Raw genomic sequence first — 27,212 nt, forward strand, 5'->3', positions numbered from 1 at the left:
TGACCTTCCTCTGCTCTGAAACCTTCAGTGAATCCCCTTTGCCCACAGAATAAAAGCATATAATTCTAGATTCATAGGCCATCAAATCCAAGAATATAGACTCCTACACTTTGCAGAAAGTGGATCTGACACCCTCAGAAAGCTGAAAGATTTACTAAGGCCACAGCTGGCCAATGACAGAGCCAGTACCAGGCTCCCAACTCTCCAGGCTACATATATTCCCCAGCGGTGAGAGTGTGAAGCAACCTCATTTCCTAATTCAATCTCTTCCCAGGCTTCAAGGCTTATCTAGTTCCAGGAATCCTCTTAGATTGGTATCTCTTCCTATCTGTTTAGCCAGATTTTGACATTTTAAAACCTTTTCCCAATCCTTTCCCCATCCTTCAAGGATTATTTTAGGTCCCAGGAAGCTTCTGAACTTCCTCTGTCTCACCTCCTCAGCCAGATTTGCTAGTGAGAGCCAAACCTGACCCCGTTTCTCCCCATTCCCCGCAGCCCCTTGCACTGACCTAGGCTAGGGGAAATAAACATAAAGCTAGTGACTCTGATTGGCCTCTGTGCTGTGTCCCATCCCTTTTTACTATATAAGATCATAGAATTTCAAACCAGAGGATATTTTAGAGAAGATTTGGACCTTCACTTTAACTTTAAATATGGGGGGAAGGTTAAATGGTTTGCCCATGGTCAAGGAAATAAACATGAATCAACCTTGAATTTTTTTTTAACTTAAATTTTCTAATTCCAAATCCAATGATCTTTCCACTTTCCCATATCCCAGAACTGTGGAAAGGGGACAGGAAAAGGGAACCATCTCTCTGTCTCCTCCCCATGCCCTGTTAACCACTCATTCCTAGCTGGGAGAGCCAGGATAAAACTCCCTTGAAAGGGAAGTCATAGTTACCCCATCCCGGTTGGGCCTCGCCTGACTCCAGACCAGGCTTTTTCTCTAGCTGCTGCCCTTCCCAACTTTCTCCAAAGTCGGCCAGGAGAGATCCCGAGCTAAGTTAGGAACCCGGGATTGGGGCAGTTAGGAGCCCAGGGGCTAGGGCTGGAATTGGAGCCAGAGCCCTAAACCAAGGGGTAAAGAGTAGAGTTGGGGGTTGCCTAAGGGGCAAGAAAACCTCCACAGGGGCCAGGTCTGGAGCTCGGTTTGAAGTTGGGGGGAGGCATCCCAGGAACTGCCAATCACTCCTGTAACGCACCAGCCTCCCTCCCTAACTTCTTTCCTTGCCACCAAGATGAGGCTGATCTTGGGGCATCAAGGGTGGGGCCTAGGGGGACCGGAGCTGTGGCTGCTGCTGGTGCTAATCGGTAAGGTAGTGATGGGGGAAGGGAGTCTCAATCCCCACCACTGAGGCTTGGCGGGGCTTTTCAGAACCCCAGGAATGCAGGAGTCCTTGAACCCTTCCTTCTTCAGGGTTTGCCTCTGTGGAAACACTGGGGCCTTAGCCTGGACCTCTTGTTGGAGAGTAGTTGGTCTGTCCATTCCCTTGATCCTCCATTAGTCTGCCCTGGCTAAGGGGTATCTGGAGGTATCTTTAATCTGTAGGTATCTTGACAGATGATTACTTTTGGGGGTACAGGATGTCTATTCCATTCCTGGCCCCTTGGGGGTGACATGGTGGAGCTTGGGGAGAGTGTCAATTCCATCTCTGATCCTAATCTTAGCCTTGGGGACAGGGAGTTTCCACTTTGACCCTCTTTGCCTCCTGCTCTCCCTCTCCTTAGTGTTGGCCAAGGCTGTGGTTCAGAACCCTGACCTGCCTTCAGCTGGCTGTTCCAGGGGAAGCTGCTACCCAGCCACTGGAGACCTCCTGGTTGGTAGAGCAGACAGACTGACAGCCTCGTCTACCTGTGGGCTAAGAGGTCCTGAGCCCTATTGCATAGTCAGCCACCTACAGGTGGGTCTCTGAGAGTGGGGAACTGGGATAGTGTAGATTAGAAACATCTCTGGAGGAGAGGGAAGTTGGACTGGGGGTGCTGACCCATGCTCCAGGAAGGAAGAAAACTAACTCATAGGCTGGGCAAGGTCAGGAGACATACTGTGTTGAGGCATCTAGATGGTGTGGGAAGAACCCTGGGATTTGCTGTCAGAGAACCTGGGTTTGAATTCTGCCTCTACTACTTAATGCTTGGGTGTGACTTTGGGTAAGTCTCTTCCTCCTTCCCCCCCCCCCCACTTTTCTTCTTTCTAACATGAAGAGACGGGTATTTAAGTCCCACTGAGCTCTGATGTTTTATGATTCTGTGACTGATCTTGCGTGGTGGGGGGTGGTCCTTTAGGATGAGAAAAAGTGTTTCCTGTGTGACTCTCGGCATCCATTCTCTGCCCGCCACCCTCAAAGTCACCGAATTCAGAATGTGGTCACCAGCTTTGCCCCACAACGACGTTCAGCCTGGTGGCAATCAGAAAATGGTGAGACCACTTGGATGTGTGTCAGTGGCCAGCTTGGGAAGGAAGAAGGCCTGAGTACTTCTGACATGAGGGGTGGGGAGAGTTGAAATACCACTGGCTAAAGTTAGACAGTAGAGCTGGGTACTGATAGCCTGAAGGAAGGAGCCAAGTACTGGGGACCAACTAGTCTTAGACCATCAGCCTTCTAGGAAGAAAGAGGAGTCTTCATGCCTACCTGATCCCAGTGTTTCCTACTAGGAGTGTCCTCTGTCACTATCCAACTGGACTTAGAAGCTGAATTCCACTTTACCCACCTTATTATGACCTTCAAGGTAATAGGACTCCTGAGGTGGAAGGGATGGAAATAGGGAACTGAGCTCTGAGACCAGGATTCCTATGAACTGTGGCCTACCAATGACCTTTCCCATCTCTGTAGCTCCTATGATAGCCAACCACCCAGTGACACCCCCCTTAACTTCTCTCCTTTCGTGGCTGTATATGATTCCTGTGACTTATTGACTATATTACCTTGGACAAACTAACAATTTTCTCTGTGCCTCACTTTTCTCATCAGTAAAATAAAAGGATTAGACTAGAGGTTCCTTCCAGCTTGCAATTTTATGATCCCAGCAACCCCCTTGTGACACCCTACAGCTCCTGTGACCTCCCTATGATCATGCATGACCCACTAAAAGCCCTTCATGACTCTCCTTCCCCTTGACAAGCCCATCCCTTCCTCCAGACATTCCGCCCAGCTGCAATGCTGGTTGAACGCTCCTCAGACTTTGGGAGGACCTGGCGTGTCTATCGCTATTTTTCCTATGACTGCGGCTCTGACTTCCCTGGGATCCCTCTGGCCCCACCTCATCGAGTGGATGATGTGGTCTGCGAATCTCGATACTCAGAAATTGAACCATCAACTGAGGGGGAGGTGAGAGAGCCCAGCCCACAGACTCATTTTCAGGAGGGAAGTGGCTCAGGAATGAGGGTGTCCCAAGGGTCAAGGGGAAGGATCCACAGGGTTGTTGGGACATGACTGGCCAGCCCAGGCCACCCCTCCAGATTCAGGATCTCCATAGGTCATCTACCGTGTTCTGGACCCAGCTATCCACATCACAGATCCCTATAGTCCACGGATCCAGGGTGAGTGTGGTGATGGCTCCATGCCGCAGATCCCTTTATCACCCTCCCTGTCTCCTATGGGCCCCAATCCGGCATCTTGCCAGTGGCTATTCAGGGCTGTAAGGGCTATTTTGGCTCCTTCCTGCATCCCCCAGAGCAGGTGTTAAGGCCTCGGTTTAGCTCTAAGCTGGGTGGGGGTAGCATTTCTGGATATGACAGCAGCAGCTGGAAGTCCCCCCCCCAGATGCCTCTGTCTCCAAGAAGTCTGCCCTTGACTGGAACAAAAGAAAGCCCAGGACACCAGGGTGCCTTCCTTTCTCTCCCCACCTGACCTCCCCCCACCCCAACCACAAAGGACCTCAGGGAGAATGATCTCACTCTGGGTTTGGCTAGAGGATCCCTCAGGGTGCCAAGGAGCCCAGAACACTAGGGTACCATTCTCTCTAGACCCAGGGAGAAGGTTCTTACCCTTAGCTGGGTTGTGGGGAGCTTTGGACTCCATTCCCATCCCTCCATTGCTGCCCCCTATCCCAGACCTCCTGAAGATCACAAACCTTCGAGTGAACCTGACACGGCTGCACACTCTGGGGGACAATCTGCTCGACCCCCGTAGGGAGATCCGAGAAAAATATTATTATGCTCTCTACGAGTTGGTCGTCCGAGGGAATTGTTTCTGCTATGGTCATGCCTCCCAGTGTGCTCGAGCTCCTGGTGCTCCATCGCATGCTGAGGGCATGGTGAGAATGGGGATTCAGTAAAGAGGAGTGGGGATAGTAGGGACAGAGGCCCTGGGGGTAATGGCACACCAAAGTTTTCAGTGCTTGGTTAACAAGATCCCCTCAAAGCAGCCCCACTCCTCCCTCCAGGTCCATGGTGCTTGTGTTTGCAAGCACAACACCCGGGGTCTGAACTGTGAGAGCTGCCAGGATTTCTACCATGACCTACCCTGGCGCCCAGCAGAGGATGGCCATTCCCATGCCTGCAAAAGTGAGTGCCCATCTTGTCAGTACTCCACCCCAGCCCCTTTATAATTCTAGCCATTCTCTCCTCCCCCAACTGCCCCCTACCTCTGCCTATGGATGGAGATGACTAGGACAATATCCTGATGACCTCTTAATTAAAGAAAGAAGGGGTGGGGGTAGGAAGGTCCCACTAAGAGCCAGCAGGGAGGTGAGTCAAAAGAGCCCAGGAGTTTTATATATCTTGACTTCTCAATGGGTGGGGGAGGGAAAGAATCTAAAATTGAAAATAAAATCGAATTGGAAGGGAAAAATGATTATTGGACCTTGCAATCAAGGACCAAGGGTGAAGGTGGTCCAAAGGACAGGAAGCCAAACCAAGAAGTTTCCATGAATAAAAAGCAATGTAACTTAAGATTCTATTTCCGTTCTTGTGCACAACTTTCTTAGTGACAGAAACATGTTAGCTAAACTTGTCCACTCTTAAAATACCATTTCCTATTAAGGGAGAGAAAGGAGCAGAGACAGAGAAATCCTTTGCCCAAGATACAGTGCCCAGTGGCATCCCTGGGGAGAATTGCTATTAAGCCTTGGTGGGGAGGAACCCCACAGTATGTTTGTGTGTTTTCTCCCCATGTGTCCCCCATCCTCCCCCACAGAGTGCGAATGTCATCAACACTCCCGAAGCTGCCACTTTGACATGGCTGTGTTTCTGGCCTCCGGCAACACAAGCGGAGGTGTGTGTGATGATTGCCAGCACCACACAGCTGGGATGCACTGTGAAATCTGCCGTCCTTTCTATTATCGAGACCCTGCGAGGGATTTGCGGGACCCAGCCGTGTGCCGCCGTGAGCATGGGATGGTGAATGACAGGGAGGTTGGAGGGAGGATCTTGGAAGGAGCTCAGGGTCTTGGGGTGACGCACTTGATTGCCTTGCAGCGTGTGATTGTGACCCTTCGGGGGCCCAAGATGGCGGCCTTTGTGACCCCCACGATGACCCCATCCTGGGGCTTGTCTCTGGCCAGTGTCGGTGCAAAGAACATGTGGTGGGCCCCAGGTGTCAGCTCTGCAGGGATGGCTACTTTGGGCTCAGCACCACCAACCCTCAGGGCTGCCAGCGTATGTTCTCCCTGATCCTTAACCCTGATCAGCTCCTGTCACCCAGACTAATTCCACACTGCCCAGTTATCTGTCACCTGGTTCATGAATGGCCTTCTAATAACCTCCTGAGGATTTACCCCCAACCCTTTCCTCAGAAGTTCCCTCTGAACCTTGCCCTCTCCTCGTTCTTTGGTCCCTGTTCTGCCTATTGAGTCCAGGCGTCTGTCCCACACATAGCGCTCCATTTGGGCCCCTATCCTTTTTTCCCACGATTTTAACCCCCTAACTCTGCGCCCTTGGCCTCACATTCTCCTTATCTTGGACTCTTCTGCTGACCCTGACCTCTGATTCTAGTCTGAATCAGGTCCTGACCCTCAACTTGTTCCCCTTGTGCTTTTGACTTCCCGATTTCCCTAGAAACGAGCCCCTTCCTTGGATTCCTCCTCTCTCCTAGCACTGTCTTCCCTGGCTATCTCTGACCATACTGTTGCCCATCTTGGGCCTAGAGGGGATAATATTGGGATTATTGGTAATGGGTATATTCCTATCTCCCCAGGGTGCCAGTGTGACCCACGGGGTACAGTGCCAGGGGGTCCCCCTTGTGATTCTAACAGCGGGGACTGTTTCTGCAAACGCCTGGTGACTGGAAAGCATTGTGACCGATGCCTGGTGAGGCCCTGGGATGGGGACCAGGGGTGTGCCTAGCAGAGTTTCCCAGGGAAAGACCCTGGAGGGGGAGGTAGGTGTCTCTTCAGGGACTGGAGAAGAGGTCTCCCACCTCAGTGTTTCCTTCTCTGCCCTCAGACTGATCACTGGGGGCTGAGCCATGATTTGCTTGGTTGCCGCCCATGTGACTGTGATGTAGGAGGTGCCCTGGAACCCAGGTGAGTATTTTTCTGGGGGGATTAATTCTGGGAAAGTAAGAGATGTATTAGGTGGGGTCTGAAGCCAGAGAGTTCCCACAGAGACTCAGTCTACAATTAGAAAAGTGCCAGGTATGCCCAGGGACTGGGGAGGTCAAGGTCTTTTATGGGTCATCATCAGTCTGTGACTTGTGGGTGGTATGGGGCATGTGGATGGGTCTTTCGATGGGTGTTTGCATTGGTCTGTGTGAGGGATGTGGGGAACGGGGGTGCCTCTGTGTGTGTTTAGGAGAAATCAGTCAGTCAATGAACATGGGTGAATCCCCAGGTGTGCCGAGGACTCGGGGCAGTGCCGATGTCGCCGACATATGTTCGGGCGACGCTGTGACCAGGTGCAGCCAGGATACTTTCTGCCATTCCTGGACCATCTCACCTTGGAGGCTGAGAAAGCACGTGGGCAGGTAGGAGCCACGGGTGGTAGTGGGGGAGGCTGGAGAACTACTTTGGAGGGATGGGGAGTCAGCCTTTTAGACCCTCTAAACTACTTCTCTGGCAGGCGTTGGACGTGGTTGAGCGGGCAGCACACCCTGGAATGACCGTCTCCTGGACAGGTGTGGGCTTTGTTCGGCTACGGGAAGGTCAGACCCTCGAGTTTTTGGTGGACTCTGTATCCCAAGCTATGGACTATGAACTGCTCCTGCGATATGAACCCCAGGTCTGGTCCCATTTTCTTTGGTCGTTGGTCCCAAGACCCCATGATTTTTTTTTTTTTAATCCTTACCTTCTGTCTTAGAATCAATACTAGGTATCTGTTCCAAGACAGAAGAGTGACTAGGGCTAGGCAATTTGGGTTAAGTGACTTACTAACAATCACACAGAGAAACACAAAAGTGTCTTAGATCAGATTTGAACCCAGGATCTCCTGTGTCTGGGCTTGGCTCTCTATCCACTGACCCACGTAACTGCCCATCCCTTTGACTCCTCTCCTGGCTGGACTTTGAAGTCCTCCTAATGGCCCCTAGCAATCAATTCCCTTTGAACCGCCTATGACTGAGGGGACTGACTTCCCCAGGAGTTTATCTGGCCTTCCATACCCTTATTCTCTCTTTAAAAAAGAAAAAATTAATTAATTACTTAATTAAGAATGTTTTTCCATGATTCCATGATTCATGCTTTCTCCCCCTCCCCTCCCGGAGCTGACAAGTAATTCCATTGGATTATATATGTCTTACCCTTCTTCTCAAAGGAGATCACTGGGAAACTGGGCGGCACCAGACTTCCTTTTAGGACACCTGGGTCTAAATCCCAGCCCTGACTTTAGTGAGGAGGCCCTCTCCACCTTAGTTGTCCTGTCTGTAAAATGGAGATGATAATGCTTGCATGACCTCCTACCCCGGGTTGTTTAGAGGAAAGTGATAAAACATAAAGTCCTCTCAGAAATAAGATCTAGTTGTTGGTCTTGATCTATTGACAACCTGGGTCCCCTTCCCTGGGGGTGAAGTTCCAGTTCTATCTAAAACCATCTCCCCACCCAGGTCCCAGAGCAGTGGGCAGAGGTGACACTGACCGTGCAGCGCCCAGGGCCTATATCTCCCAGCAGCCCCTGTGGCACCACTGTGGCTGAGGATGACCACTTCCGGGGGATGCTCCAACCTGGTGCCAGGTGAGGGACTACATGATCTCCCATAAAGCAGAAATACACACTTAGGTCCGTGTGTGTGTGTGTGTGTGTGTGTGTGTGTGATCAAGTGAGGAACCATCTCTTCCTTTAACTGGGTCCTGAAGTAGGGAAGTTCTGGATTTGAATTACAGCTACTTATATCTATATCATCTATCTCTGTATCTAAAGGTGTATCCCTTCGGGAGGGAGGGAGGGAGGAAGGACTATGCATTTATATAGTGCCAGGCACTGTGCCGAGCACCCTACAGATATTATCTCATTTGATCCTCACAGTAACCATGCTTGGTAGGTGCTGCTATTATCCTCAGTTTACAGTTGGAGAAACTGAGACAGGGACAGGTTAGGTGATTTTCCCTGGGTCGCCCATCTAGTAAATGGCCGAGGCTAGATTTGAACTTAAGTCTTCTGGACTCCAGGCCCCTCTCTCTTTCCGCTGCACCACCAGCTGTCTCAGTGTCTTTCAGTTTGCCTTTTTGTAAAATGAGGGGGTTGATCTGACCTCCAAGGTCCCTTCCAGCTCTAAATCATAGGACTGTAGGAATTTAGAAACAGGAGCAGGACACAGAGGCAGCAGCCCTGGGTTTGGAGATAGTAGACTGGATTCCAGCCCTTCTTTGTCCCCTATTGAGTAGGAGATCTCTGGTAAATCATTTCATCTCTCTGGGCCTCAACTTCCTCATCTTTAAAATACAAGGGTTAGATTTTTACATTTAAATTAATTAGTTAATTAATTAAGAATATTTTTCCACTCCCCTTCTTCCTTCCCTCTCCTTGGAGCCAACAAGCAATTCCACTGGGTTTTACATGTATCATTGTTCAGAATCTATTTCCATATTATTACTATTTTGCTACCAAATCTAACCCCTGTATTTTAAAGATGAGGAAGTTGAGGCCCAGAGAGATGAAAGGATTTACTAGAGATCTCTTACCCAATAGGTGGCAAAGAAAGTCTGGAATCCAGTCCACTATCTCCAAAGTCAGGGCGATGCCTTCTGTGTCTTGCTCCTGTTTCTAAATTCCTACAATCCTGTTCATTTAAAGTCAGCATCCACAGGAGTTAGATTTGATGACTTCCTGAGTCTGTCTTAAGAATGAAGAACTATGAGGATTGATAATAACTCACATTTTTGTCACACTAAGACGTTTCTAAGTTCTTTGCACATAGTAAGCCCTTAGTCAATGCTTTATTCATTCATCCATTTGCTTTCCTAATAATAGTATCTTGAGGTTGGTACTGCAAGTATTATCTCTTTCTTATAAATAAGGAAACTAAGGCTCAGAAAGGCTGAATCACCAGGTAGCTAGGAAATGCCAGGGCTAGGATTTGAACATTCAGGTCTCTTGATTCCAAGTCCAGATTTCTTTCTTCCATATCAGATGGTGAGTGGGATAGTATTTTGTGACCTATAAAGCTCCATACAGGTACATGGGATGATTATGAGGAAGAATTTGTTCATTAATTGAATGAATTATATGAATTTGGGGCAGCTAGAGAGTCAGGCTTGGAGTCAGGAAGATTCATCATTTGTTAATTCATTCCATACACATTTTCTAAGCTCCTACTGATTGCTAAACCCTACAAAGGGAGGCAAAAATAGGCATCTCTCTGAATCTAAGTACTGAACTTTAGAATTCACTGAATCCGACCCCCTCAATTTTATAGATGTGGAAACTGAGGCAAAAATAAACAAGGAGAGACAAAAATAAATAAGACATCATCCCTACCTTACAAGATAGTAGTGTCTAACTGAAATAGAAACAGGGACCATTAAACTCCTTCAGGCCACATTTTGACTTAGAAAATCACATTTCTATTTATATATATGTACATGTACATATACATAAAATTAATGTATCGACACATAAGTCATATAGGATCTCCATTTTAACCTAATCGGGGCCATTCTCAGTGATATTGTGGGCTGAGTGTTGGACACCTCTGGTCTAGTAAGGGCAATAATGCCCAGACACAAATAATTCTAATATAAGACAAGCTAGGAGCAGGGCCATAAGAGAGGGATAGGCACAATGCTATGAAGAGGGAGAGATTGCTCCCAGCTGTGGGGGATCAAGAGAGTGTCTCCAGGGGGAATTGACATTTGAGTTGGGGCTTGAGGGCTGGGTAGGATTTAAGCAGGTGGGGAATGAGGAGACATTCCAGGCAAAGGGAACAGTGTAAGCAGCAGGAGGAAAACACAGGGCGTACTCAGGAAACAGTGACTAATCCAGTTTGGCTGGAGATTAGGGTACATAACAGGGAGCAGAATCATTGATGCTCAGAGCTGGAAGGAACCCAGAGGGTCATAGAGACCGAGAGCTCCCACTCCCTCATAGGAATCCCCTCTAGAATTACTCTTTGTAAACAATTCCAGTAGTGGAGAAATTCTGAGGCATCCCTTTCCAACTTGGGTCAGCTATGATGATGATGGATTTTGCTTAAGTGGAGCTGACTTTTGACCCCTTCTAATTTCCACCCTTTGCTCCTCATTCTGCTCTTTGGGGCCAAGCAGGATTTTTAAAATGAGATCATCCATGTAACAGCCATTCAGAGATCCAAATGCTGGACTTGGGAATCAGGAAAACCTAGATTTAAATCCCAACTTGGATACATCCTAGCCATGTGAGTCAAGTCACTTAATCTCTGTGGGCCTCAGTTATCACATCTACAAAATTGAGGGGGTAGGAGTCAATGAATTTTAAAGTTAAAGTGCTTAGATTCAGAGAGATGCCTAGAAAGGATTAATGTTTGAGGAGGTACCCAAAGTGGTCCATGCCCAATGACTATGTCAATACCCAAGGAGTTTCTGATACGGTTGCCTGAGTGAGCTCTCTCTGCCTACTGCCTGGCCCTAAATTTATGATCTTTGAGCCCCTGTCCATATGACCAATTTCCAGCAGTCTTCTCATCCCAGTTGCCTTCCTCTGGACAAATACATTCCAGCTGGTCCTTTTTTTTTTTTTTTAAACCCTTACCTTCCGACTTGGATAGCTGGTCCTTTTTAATATGGTTGGGTCTGGCCACACAGATGGGGTACCATCAGAACAGGAGACAGTGCCCCAAATGTGATCTGTACCTCTTTAAATGTAATCTAATCAGAGGTAGGTACAAGCTGGATACAATACTGTGCAACATATCTGAGGCGGGTGGAATTGGACAGAGTGTTCCAGATACAGCCTGGCCTTGAACTATAGAAAAGGGAAGATTTCTAACATATCAGGATTTTACTGATCTCTTTAACCTCCCCTCTGTCCCCTTCTTCCTGCCAGCCAACTGAGGTCTTTTTCTATGCTCAGAGTGTGTGTGTGTGTGTGTGTGTGATAAAGGCTGGGGTATGTGTTGGGTACTGGACCTGGAATCGAGAAGTATCATCTTTCTGGGTTCAAATCCAGCCTGAGACACTTACTGGCTGTGTGACCCTGGGCAAGTCACTTAATGCTGTTTGTCTCAGTTTTCTCATCTGTAAAATGAACTAGAGAAGGAAACGGCAAACCACTCCAGTATCTCTGCCAAGAAAACCCCTAAAAAGGCCAGGAAGAGTCAGAAACGACTGAAAATCGACTAAACAATAACAAAATACCCAGTGTTTATGTGTATATTTATATTTAATCACTAGAAGGAACTGAGAGAAATACGTGGGGAAGAGATAAGGGATGAAACACAGCCCAGGAGAACACTAGATAGTGTAGGCTGGCACAGTGCCCTGCCTCCCCTGCCCTGTCTATGTTCTGATGGGGGTGGGAGAGCAAGGAAGGCCACAATGATGGGAGCTGGCTTTGTCCTTCGTTTACTCAGGTATGTGGTCTTGTCCTATCCTGTCTGTTTGGAGCCTGGGGTTTCTTATACTCTTCTCCTGGAGCTGACTCGGGCTGGAGGAGATGCTCGCCCTGGAGCACCCACTCCCACCTTGCTCCTTGACTCCGTAAGTTCCCAGAGGAAAGGAAAAGGGAAAACCTGAGTTCTGCAGTGCCCAAGGGCTGTTTGTACCCAAGTAGGGTGGCCTGACTGAGCTCTCTCTGCCCACCCTCAGCTGGTGCTATTGCCCCGATGGTCATCCCTGGAGATGTTTAGCGCAGGGGATGCTGGTGCCCTGGAACGACGCGCAACCTTTGAACGTTACCGCTGCCATGAGGAGGGCCTGATGCCTGCCAAGAGCCCCCCACCAGAGGCCTGTGCCCCTCTCCTCCGAAGTCTGGCTGCACTGCTCCACAACGGGGCCCTGGGTGAGTGGTTGCCCTGCTCAAAGGGCGTGAGAAGAGGAAGGAGGTTGGGGCCCTGCCCGCCACATAGCCTATATGATGTCGTTTTCCTGATTTTTCTTCAGCCTGCCAGTGTGACCCCCAGGGCTCCCTGAGCTCTGAGTGCCAGCCCCATGGTGGACAGTGTCCGTGCAAGGCCAACGTGGCTGGGAGACGCTGTGACCATTGTGCTCCAGGAACCTTTGGCTTTGGCCCTTCAGGCTGCAGGGGTACTTCCCTCCCTCTTCCCACTTACCTACTGCTCTCACCTCTATAGTGTTCTCCAATCTCATCTCCCTCCTCACTTCCCCCTCCCTAAAAAGAGTCCCCATCTTGGAGTTCAAGACCCGGGGTCAAGTCCTGCCTGGCTGTGAAACTTCCTAGCTAAGTGACTGGGGACAAAAGCCTCTGCCTCTCAGAGCCTTGATTTCCTCATTTGTAAAATAGATCTAACAATGCTTGCTACCAAGGAAAGCACATTGTGAACCTGAAACTGTTAGAGAAATGGCAGTCTTAGCTAGGAGGCACCACAGGGCATGAAGTCAGGAAGACTCAAGTTCAAATCCAGCTGCAGACACAGGCTAGTTGTGTCCTTGGCCTCAGTTTCCTCATTAGTAAAATGCTAATGATGCATTGTATATTCCAGGGGGCATCTGGGTGGCTCAGTGGATAGAAAGGCAGGGCTGGAGATGGGAGGCTAAATCTGGCCTCAGACACTTCATAGCTGGGTGGTCCTGGGCAAGTCACTGACCACCCCCACTCCACCTCTTGCCTAGCCTTTACCACTCTTCTGCCCTGGAACCAATACTTAGTATGGATTCTAAGACAGAAGGAAAGTGTTTAAAAAACATTGTCTGCTCCAGTGTCCCTTCCCAAGCTTGCTCCATGAGCTGCTTCGTGCCCGCTGCCTCAGTTTCCATCCCTGTTTCCCCAGCCTGCCAGTGCAGCCCTGATGGCAGCTTCAGCAGTCTGTGTCATGAGGCCAGTGGGCAGTGCCCCTGCCGGCCTGGAGCTTTTGGGCCACGCTGTGATCGGTGCCAGCCTGGGCAGTGGGGCTTCCCCAGCTGCCGCCCCTGTCACTGCAATGGTCATGCGGATGAGTGTGATCCTCGCACAGGGACCTGCCAGGGATGCCGGGACCATACAGCAGGGGACAACTGTGAGAGGTACCACCTGGGGCCTGAAAGGATGGGGAGAGGGTTTGGTCCTAAAACCAAGCATTTTCCTTGTCTTTTGTCTCTAGGTGTACAGCTGGCTTCTATGGGAACCCGGTGCTGGCATCCGGTGGCCACTGCCGGCCTTGCCCTTGTCCTGAGGGCCCAGGGGGCCAGCGCCACTTTGCCACCTCCTGCCATCAGGACAGGCGCTCCCAGCAGGTGGTCTGCCACTGCCAGCCAGGGTACACTGGTGAGCAGAGGGAGAGGGAAGAGGGGAGGCCTCAGGTGAGTGGTTGGGGCCTGGAGGGGGCTGATCACTCAGCCTATGGTCAGCTGGGACCCATGGTCACTCAGCAAGTATTTATTAAGTCTTGGGCCAGGCTCTGGGCTAGTACCAAGTTACTTAGGCCAAGAGAGGTTCCATTTTCTCTTCTGTAGAATGAAGGAATTGAACTAGAGGATCTCTGAGCTCAGTTTCAGGTCTTATATTTTATTTTATTTTATTATTTTATGTTCTTTTAAAACTATTTTCCCATGTTACATGATTCATGTTGTCTCCCTCCCTCCTCTTATTTTATTTCTAAGGCCCCTTAGATACTGATAACTCTTTTTTGCAGTTTTATTCTTCTTTCTCATCCTTAATGTTTGTTAGGGCACCTGTACTAGGGCCTGAGCCTCTCTGTGAATTCTGGGTGGGTTGGTTGTCACCCCTGTTATCCGGCAGGCCCACGCTGTGAAGAATGTGCCCCCGGGCACTTTGGGGACCCCCTGAGGCCTGGGGGCCGATGCCAGCCGTGTGAATGCAGCAACAACATTGACCCCATGGACCCTGAGGCCTGCGACCGTCGAAGTGGACAGTGTTTGCGATGTTTACATCACTCCGAGGGGCCACGATGTGCCCACTGTCGCCCTGGGTACTATGGGCAGGCTGCCCACCAAAGCTGCCGAAGTGAGTGTGGGTCTAGTAGGCCAGAGCCAGGGAAGAGAGTAGAACGGAGCTTTGGGAAGAATGGCCCTGCCCCTACCCCTATTAGGGGAAGACATGATACCTGCTTTAAGGAAGACTCTGGTCTGAGGTGGGGGAAATGGGAACCCCTATTTCTAGAGGGAAGATGTAGCCCCTGCCATCAAAAGTGTTCTGCCCATAGGGACAGCTAGGTGGCTCAATGCATAGAGAGCCAATTCTAGAGATGGGGAGGACCTGGGTTCAAATCTGACCTTGGACACTTCCTAGCTGTGTGACCCTGGGCAAATCACTTCACCCCCATTGCCTAACCAAGTGGTTCCCAGACTTTTTTGGCCTACCGCCCCCTTTCCAGAAAAAATATTACTTAGCCCCCTGGAAATTAATTTTTTTTAACTTTAATAGCAATCAATAGGAAAGATAAACGTATCTGTGGCCATCATCGCTCTCCTGGATCACTGCAGCACCCACCAGGGTGTGGTGGTGCCCACTTTGGGAATCACTGGGCCCTAACCCTTACCACCCTTCTGCCTTGGAGCCAACACACAGTATTAATTCTAAGACTGAAGGGAAGTTTTTTTGTTATTGTTGTTTTTTTAAGCCCTTCCCTTCTGTCTTAGAATCAATATTGTGTATTGGGTCCAAGGCAGAAGAGTGGTAAGGGTAGGCAATGGGGGTCAAGTGACTTACCTAGGGAAGGGAAGGATTTAAAAAAAAAAAGAAAAAAAAAGAGTGTTCTGCCTGACTCAATGCCTGCTCTGGCCATAACCTGGGCTGCTGGTCGGCAGGGTGCACCTGTAACTTTCTGGGCACAGAACGCAGTCAGTGCCCTTCTCAAGACAAATGCCGTTGTGACCCAGGCAGTGGGCAGTGCCCATGCCTGCCCAACATTCAAGGACAGAGCTGCGACCGTTGTGCCCCCAATTTCTGGAACCTGGCCAGCGGACGAGGCTGCCAGCCCTGTTCCTGCCACCCTACCCATGCTACCAGTCCCTCCTGCAATGAGGTTCGTGATCCCCCAGCACTCACAACAGCGGTCTTCTTCCCCTTCCCTCACCCTCAGGGCCCTTTCCTAGACCTGCTCCTTTAGCCTCAAAGGTTCATGGTCTCTACTTGTGGACTGGGGGGGGGGGTGGTCACCACTTCTCTGTGGAACATGGTGAATTCTTCTGACCTGGGGAGGGGTGTTGGGAAGAGGCGTTTCTCTCAGAGGGAAGGAGTTATGCCTCATAGCCTCTCTGAGGGGCCCAGAGTTGCAATAAGTGGCATCTCCCCACAGTTCACAGGACAGTGCCATTGCCGAGCAGGTTTTGGAGGCCGCACATGCACTGAGTGCCAGGAGAATCACTGGGGAGATCCTGGTTTGCAGTGTCGGGGTGAGCAGATGACAACTGGGGGATGGCAAAGGAAGAAGGGAGAGGAAGAAGCATCATGATTTGGGGATTGAGGGAAGCACAGAGTAGAACCTGGAGCTAGGATATACAAGGTCAGGGCCAATGGAAGATACCTGTGAAGAGGGATGACCGTCTTGATCTTGTCTCTTCCCTCTCCTCCTCCAGCCTGTGACTGTGACCCGAGAGGCATCGAGACCCCTCAGTGCCACCATGCCACAGGACACTGTGTCTGTAGGCCGGGGGTGGCTGGCGTGCGTTGTGATCAGTGTGCCCGAGGCTTTTCTGGTGTTTTCCCTGCATGTCAGCCATGCCATGCCTGCTTTGGGGACTGGGACCGGATTGTGCAAGGCCTAGCCTCCCGCACTCGGGCACTTGAACAACGATCTCGGGAATTACACCAGCTGGGGGCCCTAGGGGCCTTTGAAAAGAATTTTCGCCTCCTGGGAGAGAAGCTGGGCATCGTGCAGGGCATTGTGAATGCCCGCAATGCCACGGCTGCTGCCACATTGCAGCTTATGGCCACCACAGAGGACCTGAGGTGTGAGCACTTGAACAGGATAGCCTCATTCCATCTCTCTATCCCTGGCTTTGTATTCATGGAGCCCTTGTGTGAGACTGAAGACATAGTGCTCGCCCTTGGGGACTCCCTCTCCCCCAGAGATGGAAGAGGGCAGGGCCATGTTTCTTCCTTTTCTCTGACCCAGGCATGACATTGAGGAAGCCACAGGGCAGCTGACCAGACTGGAGGGAGAGCTGACAGATGCCCAGGATGAGAATTTCAATGCCAACCATGCCCTGAGTGGATTGGAACGGGATAGTCGAGCTCTCAACCTGACACTGAGACAGCTGGGGCAGCATCTGGATGTGCTGAAACACTCCAACTTTCTGGGTTAGTCCAGGGTGCGAGGGAAAAAGTCAGTGTGGGCAGGGAAGGGAGTATATAGGTCCTAAGACCACAGGAGCTAGAGATGCAGGGGACCTCAAAGGCCTCCAATGCAATCCTCTCACTGAATAGATGAGGAAACTGAGGTCCAAGGAAGTAAAGTGGCTGGCTTTTAGTGGCAGAGATGAGATGTGAATCCAGGTGTGTCCTCTGACCCCAAACCCAGTGTTCTTTTTATTAAGATGTTTCCAAACAATACTTGGAGTTAAAGGACACACCTGGACGGTAATTTGGTGTGTTTTACTTTCTCCTGTGTCACTGAGGACTCATCTTTTTGGCTTGTTTCCTCATCCATAAAGTGATGGAGTCAGATTAGATTTAAGGTACCTTCTGGGTCTTCATCCTTTAGTCCTTTGATCCTTGGAGGATAGAAGACAGGAAGACAGGGATGCGTAGGGAGAGGCAAAGGTGAGGTAAAGACTGGGCTGGGGACCAGAAAATGGGAATCTCAGAGGCCTGATGCCTCTGGCCCTTTTGCCTTACTCTCAGGGGCCTATGACAGTATCCGTCAGTCCCATGCCCAGTCATCAGAGGCTGAACACCATGTGAACCGTTCAGCCCTGGCCAGCCCTGGCCCTGTGAGTGACTCAGCAGCCACACGACACCGAGCAGAGAGCTTGATGGGCAGCCAGAGAGACAACTTCGACCGGAGGAATGTGGCTAATCGTAGGGCTCTGGGTGAACTCGCAGCCAGGGCCAACACTCTTAGCCTGACAGGCATCAATGAGCTGGTAAGCTGGGCACAGAGCTAATGTGGGTTGGAGAGCTCCATCTGGAGCCAGCCTGAGGCAGGGTGTAGGTTTGTTGTGGGGCTAACTAATCCCTTCTGGGCACTGTGCTCATAAATCCTCTGTCTCTTATTTGTGGAAGAGTAATAGCCCCTTAGATTTGATTTTATGGGCCATGTGACTAGGCTTTTTCCATTCTTTCAAACAAAAATATTTATTAAGTACCTACCAAGTGCTAGATGCTGGAGATACAAAGACAGAAGCAAAGCACTCCTTCTAATGGGCATCATGGCAGGGATAATTGAGAAGTCAACTCATGCTCTGGTCACTTTCATCAGCGAAAGTCATCAAGGAGATGAGGATGCTTTAGGTAGACCTGGGGGTGTCCTTTTGGGTGGTTCCTAGTTCTGAGAGTCTCTGATTCTGCTTTAGGGCTAATTCAGGAGATAAACCAGCCTTGCCAAAAAAAGTCTGCCTAGAGAGCCCCAACAACTCCCAGACATCTTTTTTTTTTCTTTTATGGGCAAGGGTGGCAAGAAGCAAGGTTAAGCAGGTCTATGTTCATGGTTCCTGACTGTTTTTTTTTTTTTATAATCCTGATGAAGTTTCTTTGCAATTTTTCTTTGCCTTTTTCAAGGATCTCCAGTTCTACCTTGGAAAAATCTTTTTTCAACTTTTTACATAGATTACTTCTTTTTTATTTAAGTACATTTTAATCAATATCTTTTCAAATAAAGTTCCCCCTGAATCCCTTAGAACCATCCCCAGAGAAACATGGCTTATATCAAATCTTTTTTTTAAAAACCCTACCTTTTGTCTTAGTATTGATTCTAAGGCAGAAATGTGGCAAAGTTCTAGGCATTTGGAGTTAAGTGACTTACCCATGGTCACACAGCTAGGTCTGAGGACAGATTTGAACCTGAGTCCTTCTGACTCCAGGTCCAGCACTCTATGTGTGCTACCTAGCTACCTCACAAATAAATTTTTTTTTTGGTTGTTGTTTACCAATTACATGTAATAACAAATTTCCACAGGAGTTTTCTGAAGTTATATGATCCAACCTGTTTCCCTTCCCCCTTCCCTCCCCACTCCCAAAGCTGGCAGGTGATTTGATCTGGATTATACATGCATTATCATACAAAACACATTTCCATATTATTAATTTTTATAAGTGACTAATCATATAAAACCAAAGCCCCAAGACAAAAACTCAGATAAGCAAGTGATAAATTGTAAGCTTTCATCTGCATTCCCACTCCAATAATTCTTTCTCTGGAGGTAGAAAGCATTCTCGCAAATAATCTTTTATTTTATTTTCATTTTTTTACTTTTTCTTAATTTATTTGCTTAGACTATTTTTCCATGCTTACATGATTCATGATCCCTCTCCTCTTTCCTCCCCCCATCCTGGAGCTGAGAAGCAATTCCACTGGGTTATATAATATTTCCATATTATTCATAACAAATGATCTTTTAAAGGAAAAAAATTAAAAGACAAAAAAAGCACCAAAACTAACTAATACATTGAAAAAAATCTGAAAATATATGCGATGCTCCACACTTGTGGACTTTCCTAACTTCTTTTAAAGAGTAAGGGGAAGCAACAAGAGATGCTGCTGCCTTCCTTTCTGAATGTTTGAAAAAAAGACACAATAATAGCTACAAACATTTAAAAATTTTTATTGATTTATCTTTATGAGTATTTATTCCCACTGTTTCCCCAAGTTGAACAACTGGGAGAAGAAAAGAAAAGAAAAAAAGCCTCATAACAAATTTGCTTTGTCCAGCCAAAGCAATTTCCACATTGGCTATGTCCAAAAATGCAAGCCTTATTCTATGTTTAAGATCCTCACTTCTCTGGTGGCAGTTATTCACATTTTTATAGTGCTATTAAGTCTTATAAAATAATAATAATAACAGCACTTACATAACACTTTAAGGCTTGCTCAATGCATTACAATGGTGTGCTTATATTTTGGTTAGACATGAAAGAAATCAAATTCATCCATCTACTGCATTCCAAGCCATCACCAGTCATCTTGACTTTTGTCTTATTACTGGACTTTCATGATTCTGGAAGAGATTGAGGCTGATGACTTTGCACAACTCTGCCTCACTTAGGTCTAATTTATATGCAAGTCAAAAGACTTCACCAGTGAGGTGATACTTTTTCAGTATGAAAGATAACAATCACAAAGTTATCTCATTTGCTCTTCAGAACAACCCTGGAAAATAGGTCCTATTATTATTCCCAATTTACAGGTGAGGAAACTGAGTCATACAGGGGTTTGGTGACTTGCCCAAGGTCACATAGCTAGTAAATATCTGAGGCCACATTTGAACTCGGGTCTCCTGACTCTAGGCCTTGAGTTTTATTTGCTGAGCAACCTAGCTCCCAAATATTAAAGCTAAAGCAACTGAGGCTCAGTGAGTCTAAGGGATTTGACCAAAGTAGGTGTTAGAATACGGATTTGAACCCAGGTCTTTGGACTTCAAATCCTAAACTATATAAAGATTTTCTCAGAAGGGGTCTTTACAGTAAGATTGGATCTTGGTCAGGATTAATCAATCAGTCAGACACTATATGCCAGGTACTTTGCTAAGCCTTGGTCATACATTCTTGCCCTGAAGCTCATATTCTAATGAGGAAGAGAACATAAATCAAATCATACAAGATAAGTAAATGGAAGGTACCTTGGAGATGATAGCCCAAGCAGCTGGAGGAAGCAGGAGAAAGTGGCACTTGAGTTTGTTTTTTTTTTAAACCCTTACCTTCTATCTTAGAATCAGTATTGTGTATTGGTTTCAAGGCAGAAGAGTGGTAAGAGCTAGGCAATTGGGATTAAGTGACTTGCCCAGGGTCACACAGCTAGGATGTGTCTGAGGCTCAAATCTATTTGAATCCAGGACCTCCTGTCTCTAGGCCTGGCTCTCAATCCACTGAGCCACCTCATTGCCAGGGATTCTGAGAGTCAGAGGTTGGGACAGCATTCTAAGAATGGCCCAGAGATATTGAAGGGTCGGGAGTGGCATTAAGTCTTCCAGAATGACAGGATTTTAGAGTTCTTAGAGAGGGGAGGAAAATGTGAGATGATTAGAGGTAATAGAAAACCACTGAAGGTTTGAGCAGGAGCTGGTATAGTTGGATTTCTAAGTCCCTGTCTCCACCATGGGTAATCCTAGGCCTACCCATTTTTAGTGGTGTTTACCTTAGCCAGCCAGGCCGCCTAAGGAAAGGTATAACCAGTGTGTATCCTGACTGCCCCTGCTATGCCAGGTATGTGGAGCCCCTGGAGATGCTCCCTGTGCCACAAGCCCCTGTGGTGGGGCTGGCTGCAGGGATGAAGATGGACAACGCCGCTGCGGGGGCCTGAACTGCCAGGGAGCAGCGGCCACAGCAGACAATGCACTGGGCCGGGCCCGTCACACACAGGAGGAATTGCGGAGGACCCTTGGAGATGCAGATGGGCTCGTGGGCAAGGTAGGCACCAGATCCAGGAGGAGGAGATAGGGTGGGCATCAGAAAGGATCTCAATGGAAAGGACTAAGCTTGCTTCTTGCCTTTAGGTGGCAGAAGCAAGGCTGCAAGCGGGAATGGCTCGGCAGCGGGCCCAGGCTGCCCTGGAAAAGGCCAATGAGACTCGTGGCCGAGTGGAGCGGACAAACCAGGAACTTCGAGAACTTATCCAAAATGTCAAGGACTTCCTGAGTCGTGAGTCTGGGGTCTAGCTGGCTAAGGGAGAGGGCAGGTTGAGCCGGTGGTGATGTGTCTGAGCTGCCGTCCGTGTTTCTGTAGAAGAAGGAGCTGACCCTGGCAGCATTGAGGCAGTGGCCACCCATGTACTGGAGCTGTCCATCCCAGCATCACCTGCTCAGATCCACCATCTGGCAGGGGAAATTGCTGAGCGAGTACGGAGTCTCGGAGATGTGGACACCATTCTGCAGCGCACTGCAGGTGATGTGCGCCAGGCTGAGCAGCTTCTGCAGGATGCCCAGCGGGCCCGGTGAGCTGAGATCCTTGCCAAGGGCCTGGTCAGTTCTAACCCCTGACCTCTGACTTTAACCCCTCAATACTCCAATGGTTCAGTTCAGCTCCCATGCAAGCTTCTGGTACTTAATAATGATACCCATAGAACACAGCCAACCTCTACCTTTTGATCCCACCAGAAAATAGCAACACCCAGAAATCCAAGTCATTTGACCCTAACACATGTAGAAGAGTTGTCCCTGATCATGACACAACCATAATCCCTGGCAGGCATAATCAACCCCAACCATGCCCTCTGACCATCAAGCAGAATCGTTATGCCCAGAGGACATATGTGAGCCCCATTCTACTACACCATCATGATATCCTCAGTGCCTTGTGGTATCTCAACCTAGACCTTTGACACCAATCTAATAACACAGTCCCCAAAATAGAAAAAGCAAGCGAGTTTGGAGACAGAAGACTAGAGTTTGAAGATTGGCTTTATTATTTACTAACTAATATTGGACAAGTAATTTAATTTTTCTGGGCCTTGGTTTCCACAGTTGTCAGATGAGAAGGCTAAGCTTTCTAATGTCCTTTCCAGATCTAAGTCCTAGGACTCTATAAAGTCATGGTCAACTCCAAACTCTGACCCATAACATGCAATCATGATATTCAGAAGGCATACATCCCTTTATGATGCTCTGAGGAGCTCAGCCCTCTGACTCCCAATCTTCCTCTCTAGTACCTCAACTCCCTAACTCCTCTGTGCAGGACCCGTGCCCAGGTTGAGAAGCAGAAGGCAGAGATGGTGCAGGATGCTCTTGAAGAAGCCAGACGAGCGCAGGGTGCAGCCAAAGGCGCTATCCGTGGGGCAGCAGCTGATACAGAGGGCACTGAGCAGACGCTGGACAAGGTGAGCCCCCATCAGGCCTACTGTCCAGGGTGCTCAGGCCATAAGAAAATAGATTTAGGGCAGCAAGAGGCCTTAGAGGTCATCTAGTCCCATTCCTTCATTTTGTGGTTGAAGAAAACTGAGACCCAAGAATGTTAAGTGACTGATAACCCAGGCCATTGGGGTATAAACCCAGGTCTTCTGACTCCTGATCTAGCTGTTTACTTTCAAATCATGGTGCTTCCACCACTGCTCATTGGATCCCAGGGAAAAGCTGAAGCAAGGATAAAAAGAAAATTGTCCTTAATCTTCAGGAACTTAAGGTCCATAAGAGGGGAAACCCCACATATGTAAGGAGGAAATACAGAAGCTATCCAAAATAAATACCAAATACTCTAAGGGAAGAGAGTACTTGTGGCACACCTGGAGGGATCAGGAGGGCTTTATGGAGAAAGTGACATTTGAACTGAGCTTTGGAGGAAACAAGGATTTCAAAGCAATGAGCAGGGAAAGTGTTTCAGGAATGGGATACTGTCTATGCAAAGGCATAGAGATGGGAGATGGAGAGTCCTATGTGAGGAATGGCAGGAAGGCCTCTGGCTCTGGGGGAGTAATGGATAATAAGGCTGGAAAGGTAGGTTGGAGCCAGGTTTCAAGTAGCTTTAAACGCCAAAGGGGGCTGTTAGATGGCTCAGTGGATTGAAAGCCAGGCCTAGAGAGAGGATGTCCTGGGTTCAAATCTGGCCTTAGACTCTTCCTAGCTGTGTGACCCTGGACGAGTCACTTAATCCCCATTGCCTAGCCTGTACTGCTCTTCTGCCTTGGAACCAATACATAGGACTGATTCTAAGACTGAAGGTAAGGTTTAAAAAAAATACCAAAGAAAGAAGTTTCTATTTGATCCTAGAGGTGACAGGAAACCATTGGAAACAATTGTCTTGGGGATGGACAGATGGGTACCTTAAGAAAATTACCTTAGTACTTGATTGGAGGACTGAGGACAGATACTTGGAGCAGGGAGACTAAATGGAAGATATTTGGGCCTGGGGGCTCAGAACCTGGCGGATTCTGTAGCCTGAGAATGCCAGGAAGGCAGTTTGTCCTGAGGCTGGTTGGGTCCTCAGGTTCGGGAGAAGACAGCTGGAGCAGAGCAGGACCTGACCATGGCAGCTGAGCGGACCCAGCGGCTGGATGCTCAGCTAGATGCTTTGAAGTTGAAGAGAGCTGGGAACAGCCTAGAAGCCACAAGGGCTGAAGAAACAGCTAACAGTGCTCAGGGCCGGGCCCAGGAGGCTGAGAAGGTACAAGGGACAGGAGGACTATGAGGCCATGGTTATCTGGATGCAGAGGCTTACCCCAGGAAACATGAGGATGGGGCTGTGAGGAGGGGGTGCCTGGAGGCAGATGGGATCAGCTGGGGAGGGTTCTTGGAGCAAGGTTGTAGGATATGGCCCTGATAACCCTGGGATTCTCACTTTCTCTTTCTGGGTAGCTATTGAAGGGCCAGTTAGGTGACCGGTACCAAACAGTGAGGGAACTTGCTGATCGAAAGGCTCAGGGTGTCCTTCAGGCTAAAGAAAGGGCTGAGAAGCTACGAGACGAGGCCCGGGGACTGCTACAGGATGCTCAAGACAAACTCCGGAGGATGTATGGTGAGGCCAGAGGGAAAGGGAGTAAGCGGGGAAGATGCAGTCCTAACCCTCAGATAGCCCCTCTGGAAGAGCATGGAGTTAGGTACAAATACCTGGTTAGACACAGCTGAATATTCAAGGATAGAGAAGGATGTGAGAAAGACTTCCTGTGACTAGAGATAAATAGGATTAACCTGGGAAGTCCTGCTAGTGGTTGGGCCCTGGTGATATTTTAATGGGATACATAAACTTTAGTGCTAGGTGGGGCTGAGACCAATGGGGTGAGCAATCAATGTCCAGAGAGATATGGGAAAGGCCAGAACCAAACCAGGGGATTTTCAATGTGTGTTTGTCCTCAGAGCTGGAAGGTACATATGAAGTGAATGAGCGGGCCCTGGAGGACAAAGCAGCTCAGTTGGATGGCCTGGAGGCCAAAATGAAGGGTGTCCTTCAGTCTATCAACCAGCAGATTCAGATCTACAACACGTGTCAGTGATTCCTTCCACTTCCCCTTTCCCTGGGCTGCCCCAGTAGCACCCCATGGATAGATGGGTACACATTCATTGCGCTAGCATTTCCTGCTTGGGGTTATGCTCAAGGGGCTGGACAATTTAGGGTTTGGGCAGTTGGGGTGAGGGTGGGGGTGAAGGGGAATGTTGTGTGTCTCTCTCTCAAACCTTCCTGGGTCATTGAATAAATCTGAAGTTGTGATGCTGATACATGGCATGAGTGTATGTCTCCAGAGAGGCATGGAGAAAGGTGGGGGTGGGGGCGGGGGGATTTGAGTCCTTGATGATTTTTATTAAAGTTTCAGTTCGTGCCTTTTGTTTTCACATCACAGTCAGTTCTGGATGTATTCCCCTGCTCTCTCAATGACCTTTCTATCTAAAGAAAAACAACTGGGACAGCTAAGTGGCTAAGTGGCTAGAGAGCCAGGCCCAGAGGTGGGAGGTCCTGGGTTCAAATCTAACCTCAGACAACTTCCTGGCTGTGTGGACCTGGACAAGTCACTTAATCTCAGTTGCCTAGCCCTTATCACTCTTCTAGCTTGGAACTGACAGTATCAATTCTAAGATAGAAGGTAAGGGTTTAAAAAAAAAGAAAAACAATTGAACATTAAAACCAGTCTAGCTAGATGAGCCATGTTCAGCACTCATGATCTCTCACCACTCCAGGGAAAGGAAGGAGGTCAGTTATTTGTTCATCCTTTCTTCCAGGACAAGATGATATTCATTACAGTCATATAGGGCTTGGCTCTATTTTGTTGTTCCTCTTGCTTACTTTTCTGTGATTTATACTGTTTTCCTGGTTCCTTTCTTTCCTCCAGTCCTTACTGGTTTCTCTTTTATTCCTCATACTTTTTTTTGCTTAAAAATTAAAAAAACAAAAACAACCCTTACCTTCTGTTTTAGAATTGATACAGAGTATCAATTCCAAGACAGAAGAGCAATAAGAGCTAGGCAAAAGGAATTACGTGATTTGCCCAGGGCCACACAGCTAGTATCTGAGGCCAAATTCGAACCCAGGAACTCCCATCTCTAAGCCTGGTTCTCTATCCAATGAACCACCTGGTTGCTTCCTATTCTTCCAGTTTCTCACTGCACTGAAAATTGTTTCATTCCTAGATTACAATTTGTGTAGCCTTTCCCAATCATTGGGTACTCCTCTTAGTTCTACTCCTTTGTTACCCCTGAAAGAGTTGCTTTGAATATTTTAATATAGGAGACCTTTTTTTGCCTTTACTAAATTATTACCAGCAAAGGCTCCCAAGATAACCGCAAAGGACTCATGATGAAAATGCTCTCCACAGCTAAAGAAGGAACTATTGGAATCTAAGTACAGATCAAAGCATGCCATCTTCCACCTTATGAGATTATATTCCCTTTATGAGATTTCTATTCCATGTAAGATATGTGTCTTCTATCATGACATGAGCAATATGGAAATGTTTTATATGAAAGTACAGGTATAACAGGTATAATCAGACTATTATTCAAGGTGCCTCGGGGAGGGGGATAGGAGGAAGAAAATCTGAAGTGTCAAAAAAATTGTGAAAAATTGTTTCTCTAACTGAAAAAAAAACCCAAAAAACAGTTTCCTCATCCGGAAGGTATAGGATCTAAGGAAGAGAATCTTCGGATCAATCATCACATCAGTCCACTCACAGTAAAGAAGTATCCTGGATGAATAGGTAGGAGAGTAGGCACATGTGAGCTAAGATGTTTTTCATATATTTCTAGATCGTTAGCCAAGCCGCAGCTCCACGTATAATGTACATGTGCAGCCCGTCTTTCTGCAGGCCCTCCAACAACTCTTATTTCTACCTGCAGAGTTCCAGGGACTTGGTACAAGCCCTTCCAGGGCTGTGCCCTAATCTCGTCCCTTTAAGCCTAGGATAAAAAACCAGGTCACCTAGCTCCTGCTCAGGCAACGGGGGCGGGGTGGGGATAGCCCGCATACATCCGCCCATCCGGGGGGGCCCCCCCGAGAAGCTCCCAGAGAAGATACGAAAACCGCGAAGCTCTCCCGCATCCGCTCCGCCTCTGGGGCTTACCGGCCACGTGACAGGCAGGCCTGCTCAGAAAACGCCCCGTCCTCGGCAGGTCACGTGACCTCTCCCGGTCGCCCCCTTCCCTTGCCCCCTTCATTCCTGTCCCGGAAGTGCGTCACCGCCTCGCTCTCTCCTCCCTCCGCCGCCGCCGCCGCCGCCGCCGCCACTTCGAGTCGAAACAAAACAAGCGGCGGCCGCGGCGGCGCCGGGCGGGGGGGGGGAGGGACGGGACGAAGGAGGCGTAGAGAGCGGGAGGACCGGAAACGGAACCGACGCCGACGCCGGAACAGGAACCGAGAGTGGGTTGCCAAGGGGCCCAGAGAGCCGAGTGCAGGGCTGGCGGCGGCGGCGGCCTCGGTGAGTGAGGGAGTGAGGGAGGCCCTGCCGCCCGGGGCGGGGTAGTCGGGGCCGCCCGCGGCGTTTAGCCGCGCAGCCCTTCCGCCCGCCCGCCCGCTCCCGCTCGGCCCAAGGTCACGGGGAGCCGGCCCTGGGCTGGGAGGCTGGGAGGCTGGGAGGCTGGGAGGCCGAGAGGCCGGGAGCTCAGTCTCCCAGCTGGGGGGGGCGGGGCCGGCCCCTCCTCCGAGGTCCCCGCCCCTTCAGCGGCTCTACGCCGGAGGAGGG

General features: G+C 49.0%; 1 protein-coding gene across 1 annotated transcript; it reads left to right on the forward strand.

Annotated features, from left to right (window-relative positions):
* Nucleotides 1-1,018: 1,018 nt before the first annotated feature.
* LOC123249807 (laminin subunit beta-2-like) lies at nt 1,019-24,757 on the forward strand. Its single transcript, XM_044678949.1, has 33 exons — nt 1,019-1,311; nt 1,729-1,901; nt 2,284-2,416; nt 2,654-2,727; nt 3,138-3,326; nt 3,475-3,538; nt 4,052-4,254; nt 4,384-4,504; nt 5,136-5,324; nt 5,417-5,596; nt 6,135-6,247; nt 6,383-6,462; nt 6,770-6,902; nt 6,998-7,156; nt 7,977-8,104; nt 11,916-12,042; nt 12,151-12,343; nt 12,445-12,588; nt 13,293-13,524; nt 13,602-13,765; nt 14,240-14,464; nt 15,268-15,485; nt 15,759-15,855; nt 16,039-16,411; nt 16,578-16,762; nt 17,306-17,547; nt 20,822-21,025; nt 21,112-21,256; nt 21,341-21,548; nt 22,289-22,430; nt 23,534-23,710; nt 23,902-24,061; nt 24,400-24,757. The coding sequence occupies exons 1-33, from the start codon at nt 1,239-1,241 to the stop codon at nt 24,534-24,536; spliced, it is 5,385 nt and encodes a 1,794-aa protein (XP_044534884.1). The 5' UTR covers nt 1,019-1,238; the 3' UTR covers nt 24,537-24,757.
* The last annotated feature ends 2,455 nt before the right edge of the window (nt 24,758-27,212 follow it).

The sequence above is a fragment of the Gracilinanus agilis genome, chromosome 1 (assembly GCF_016433145.1).
Source record: "Gracilinanus agilis isolate LMUSP501 chromosome 1, AgileGrace, whole genome shotgun sequence".
Classification (NCBI taxonomy): Eukaryota; Metazoa; Chordata; class Mammalia; order Didelphimorphia; family Didelphidae; genus Gracilinanus; species Gracilinanus agilis.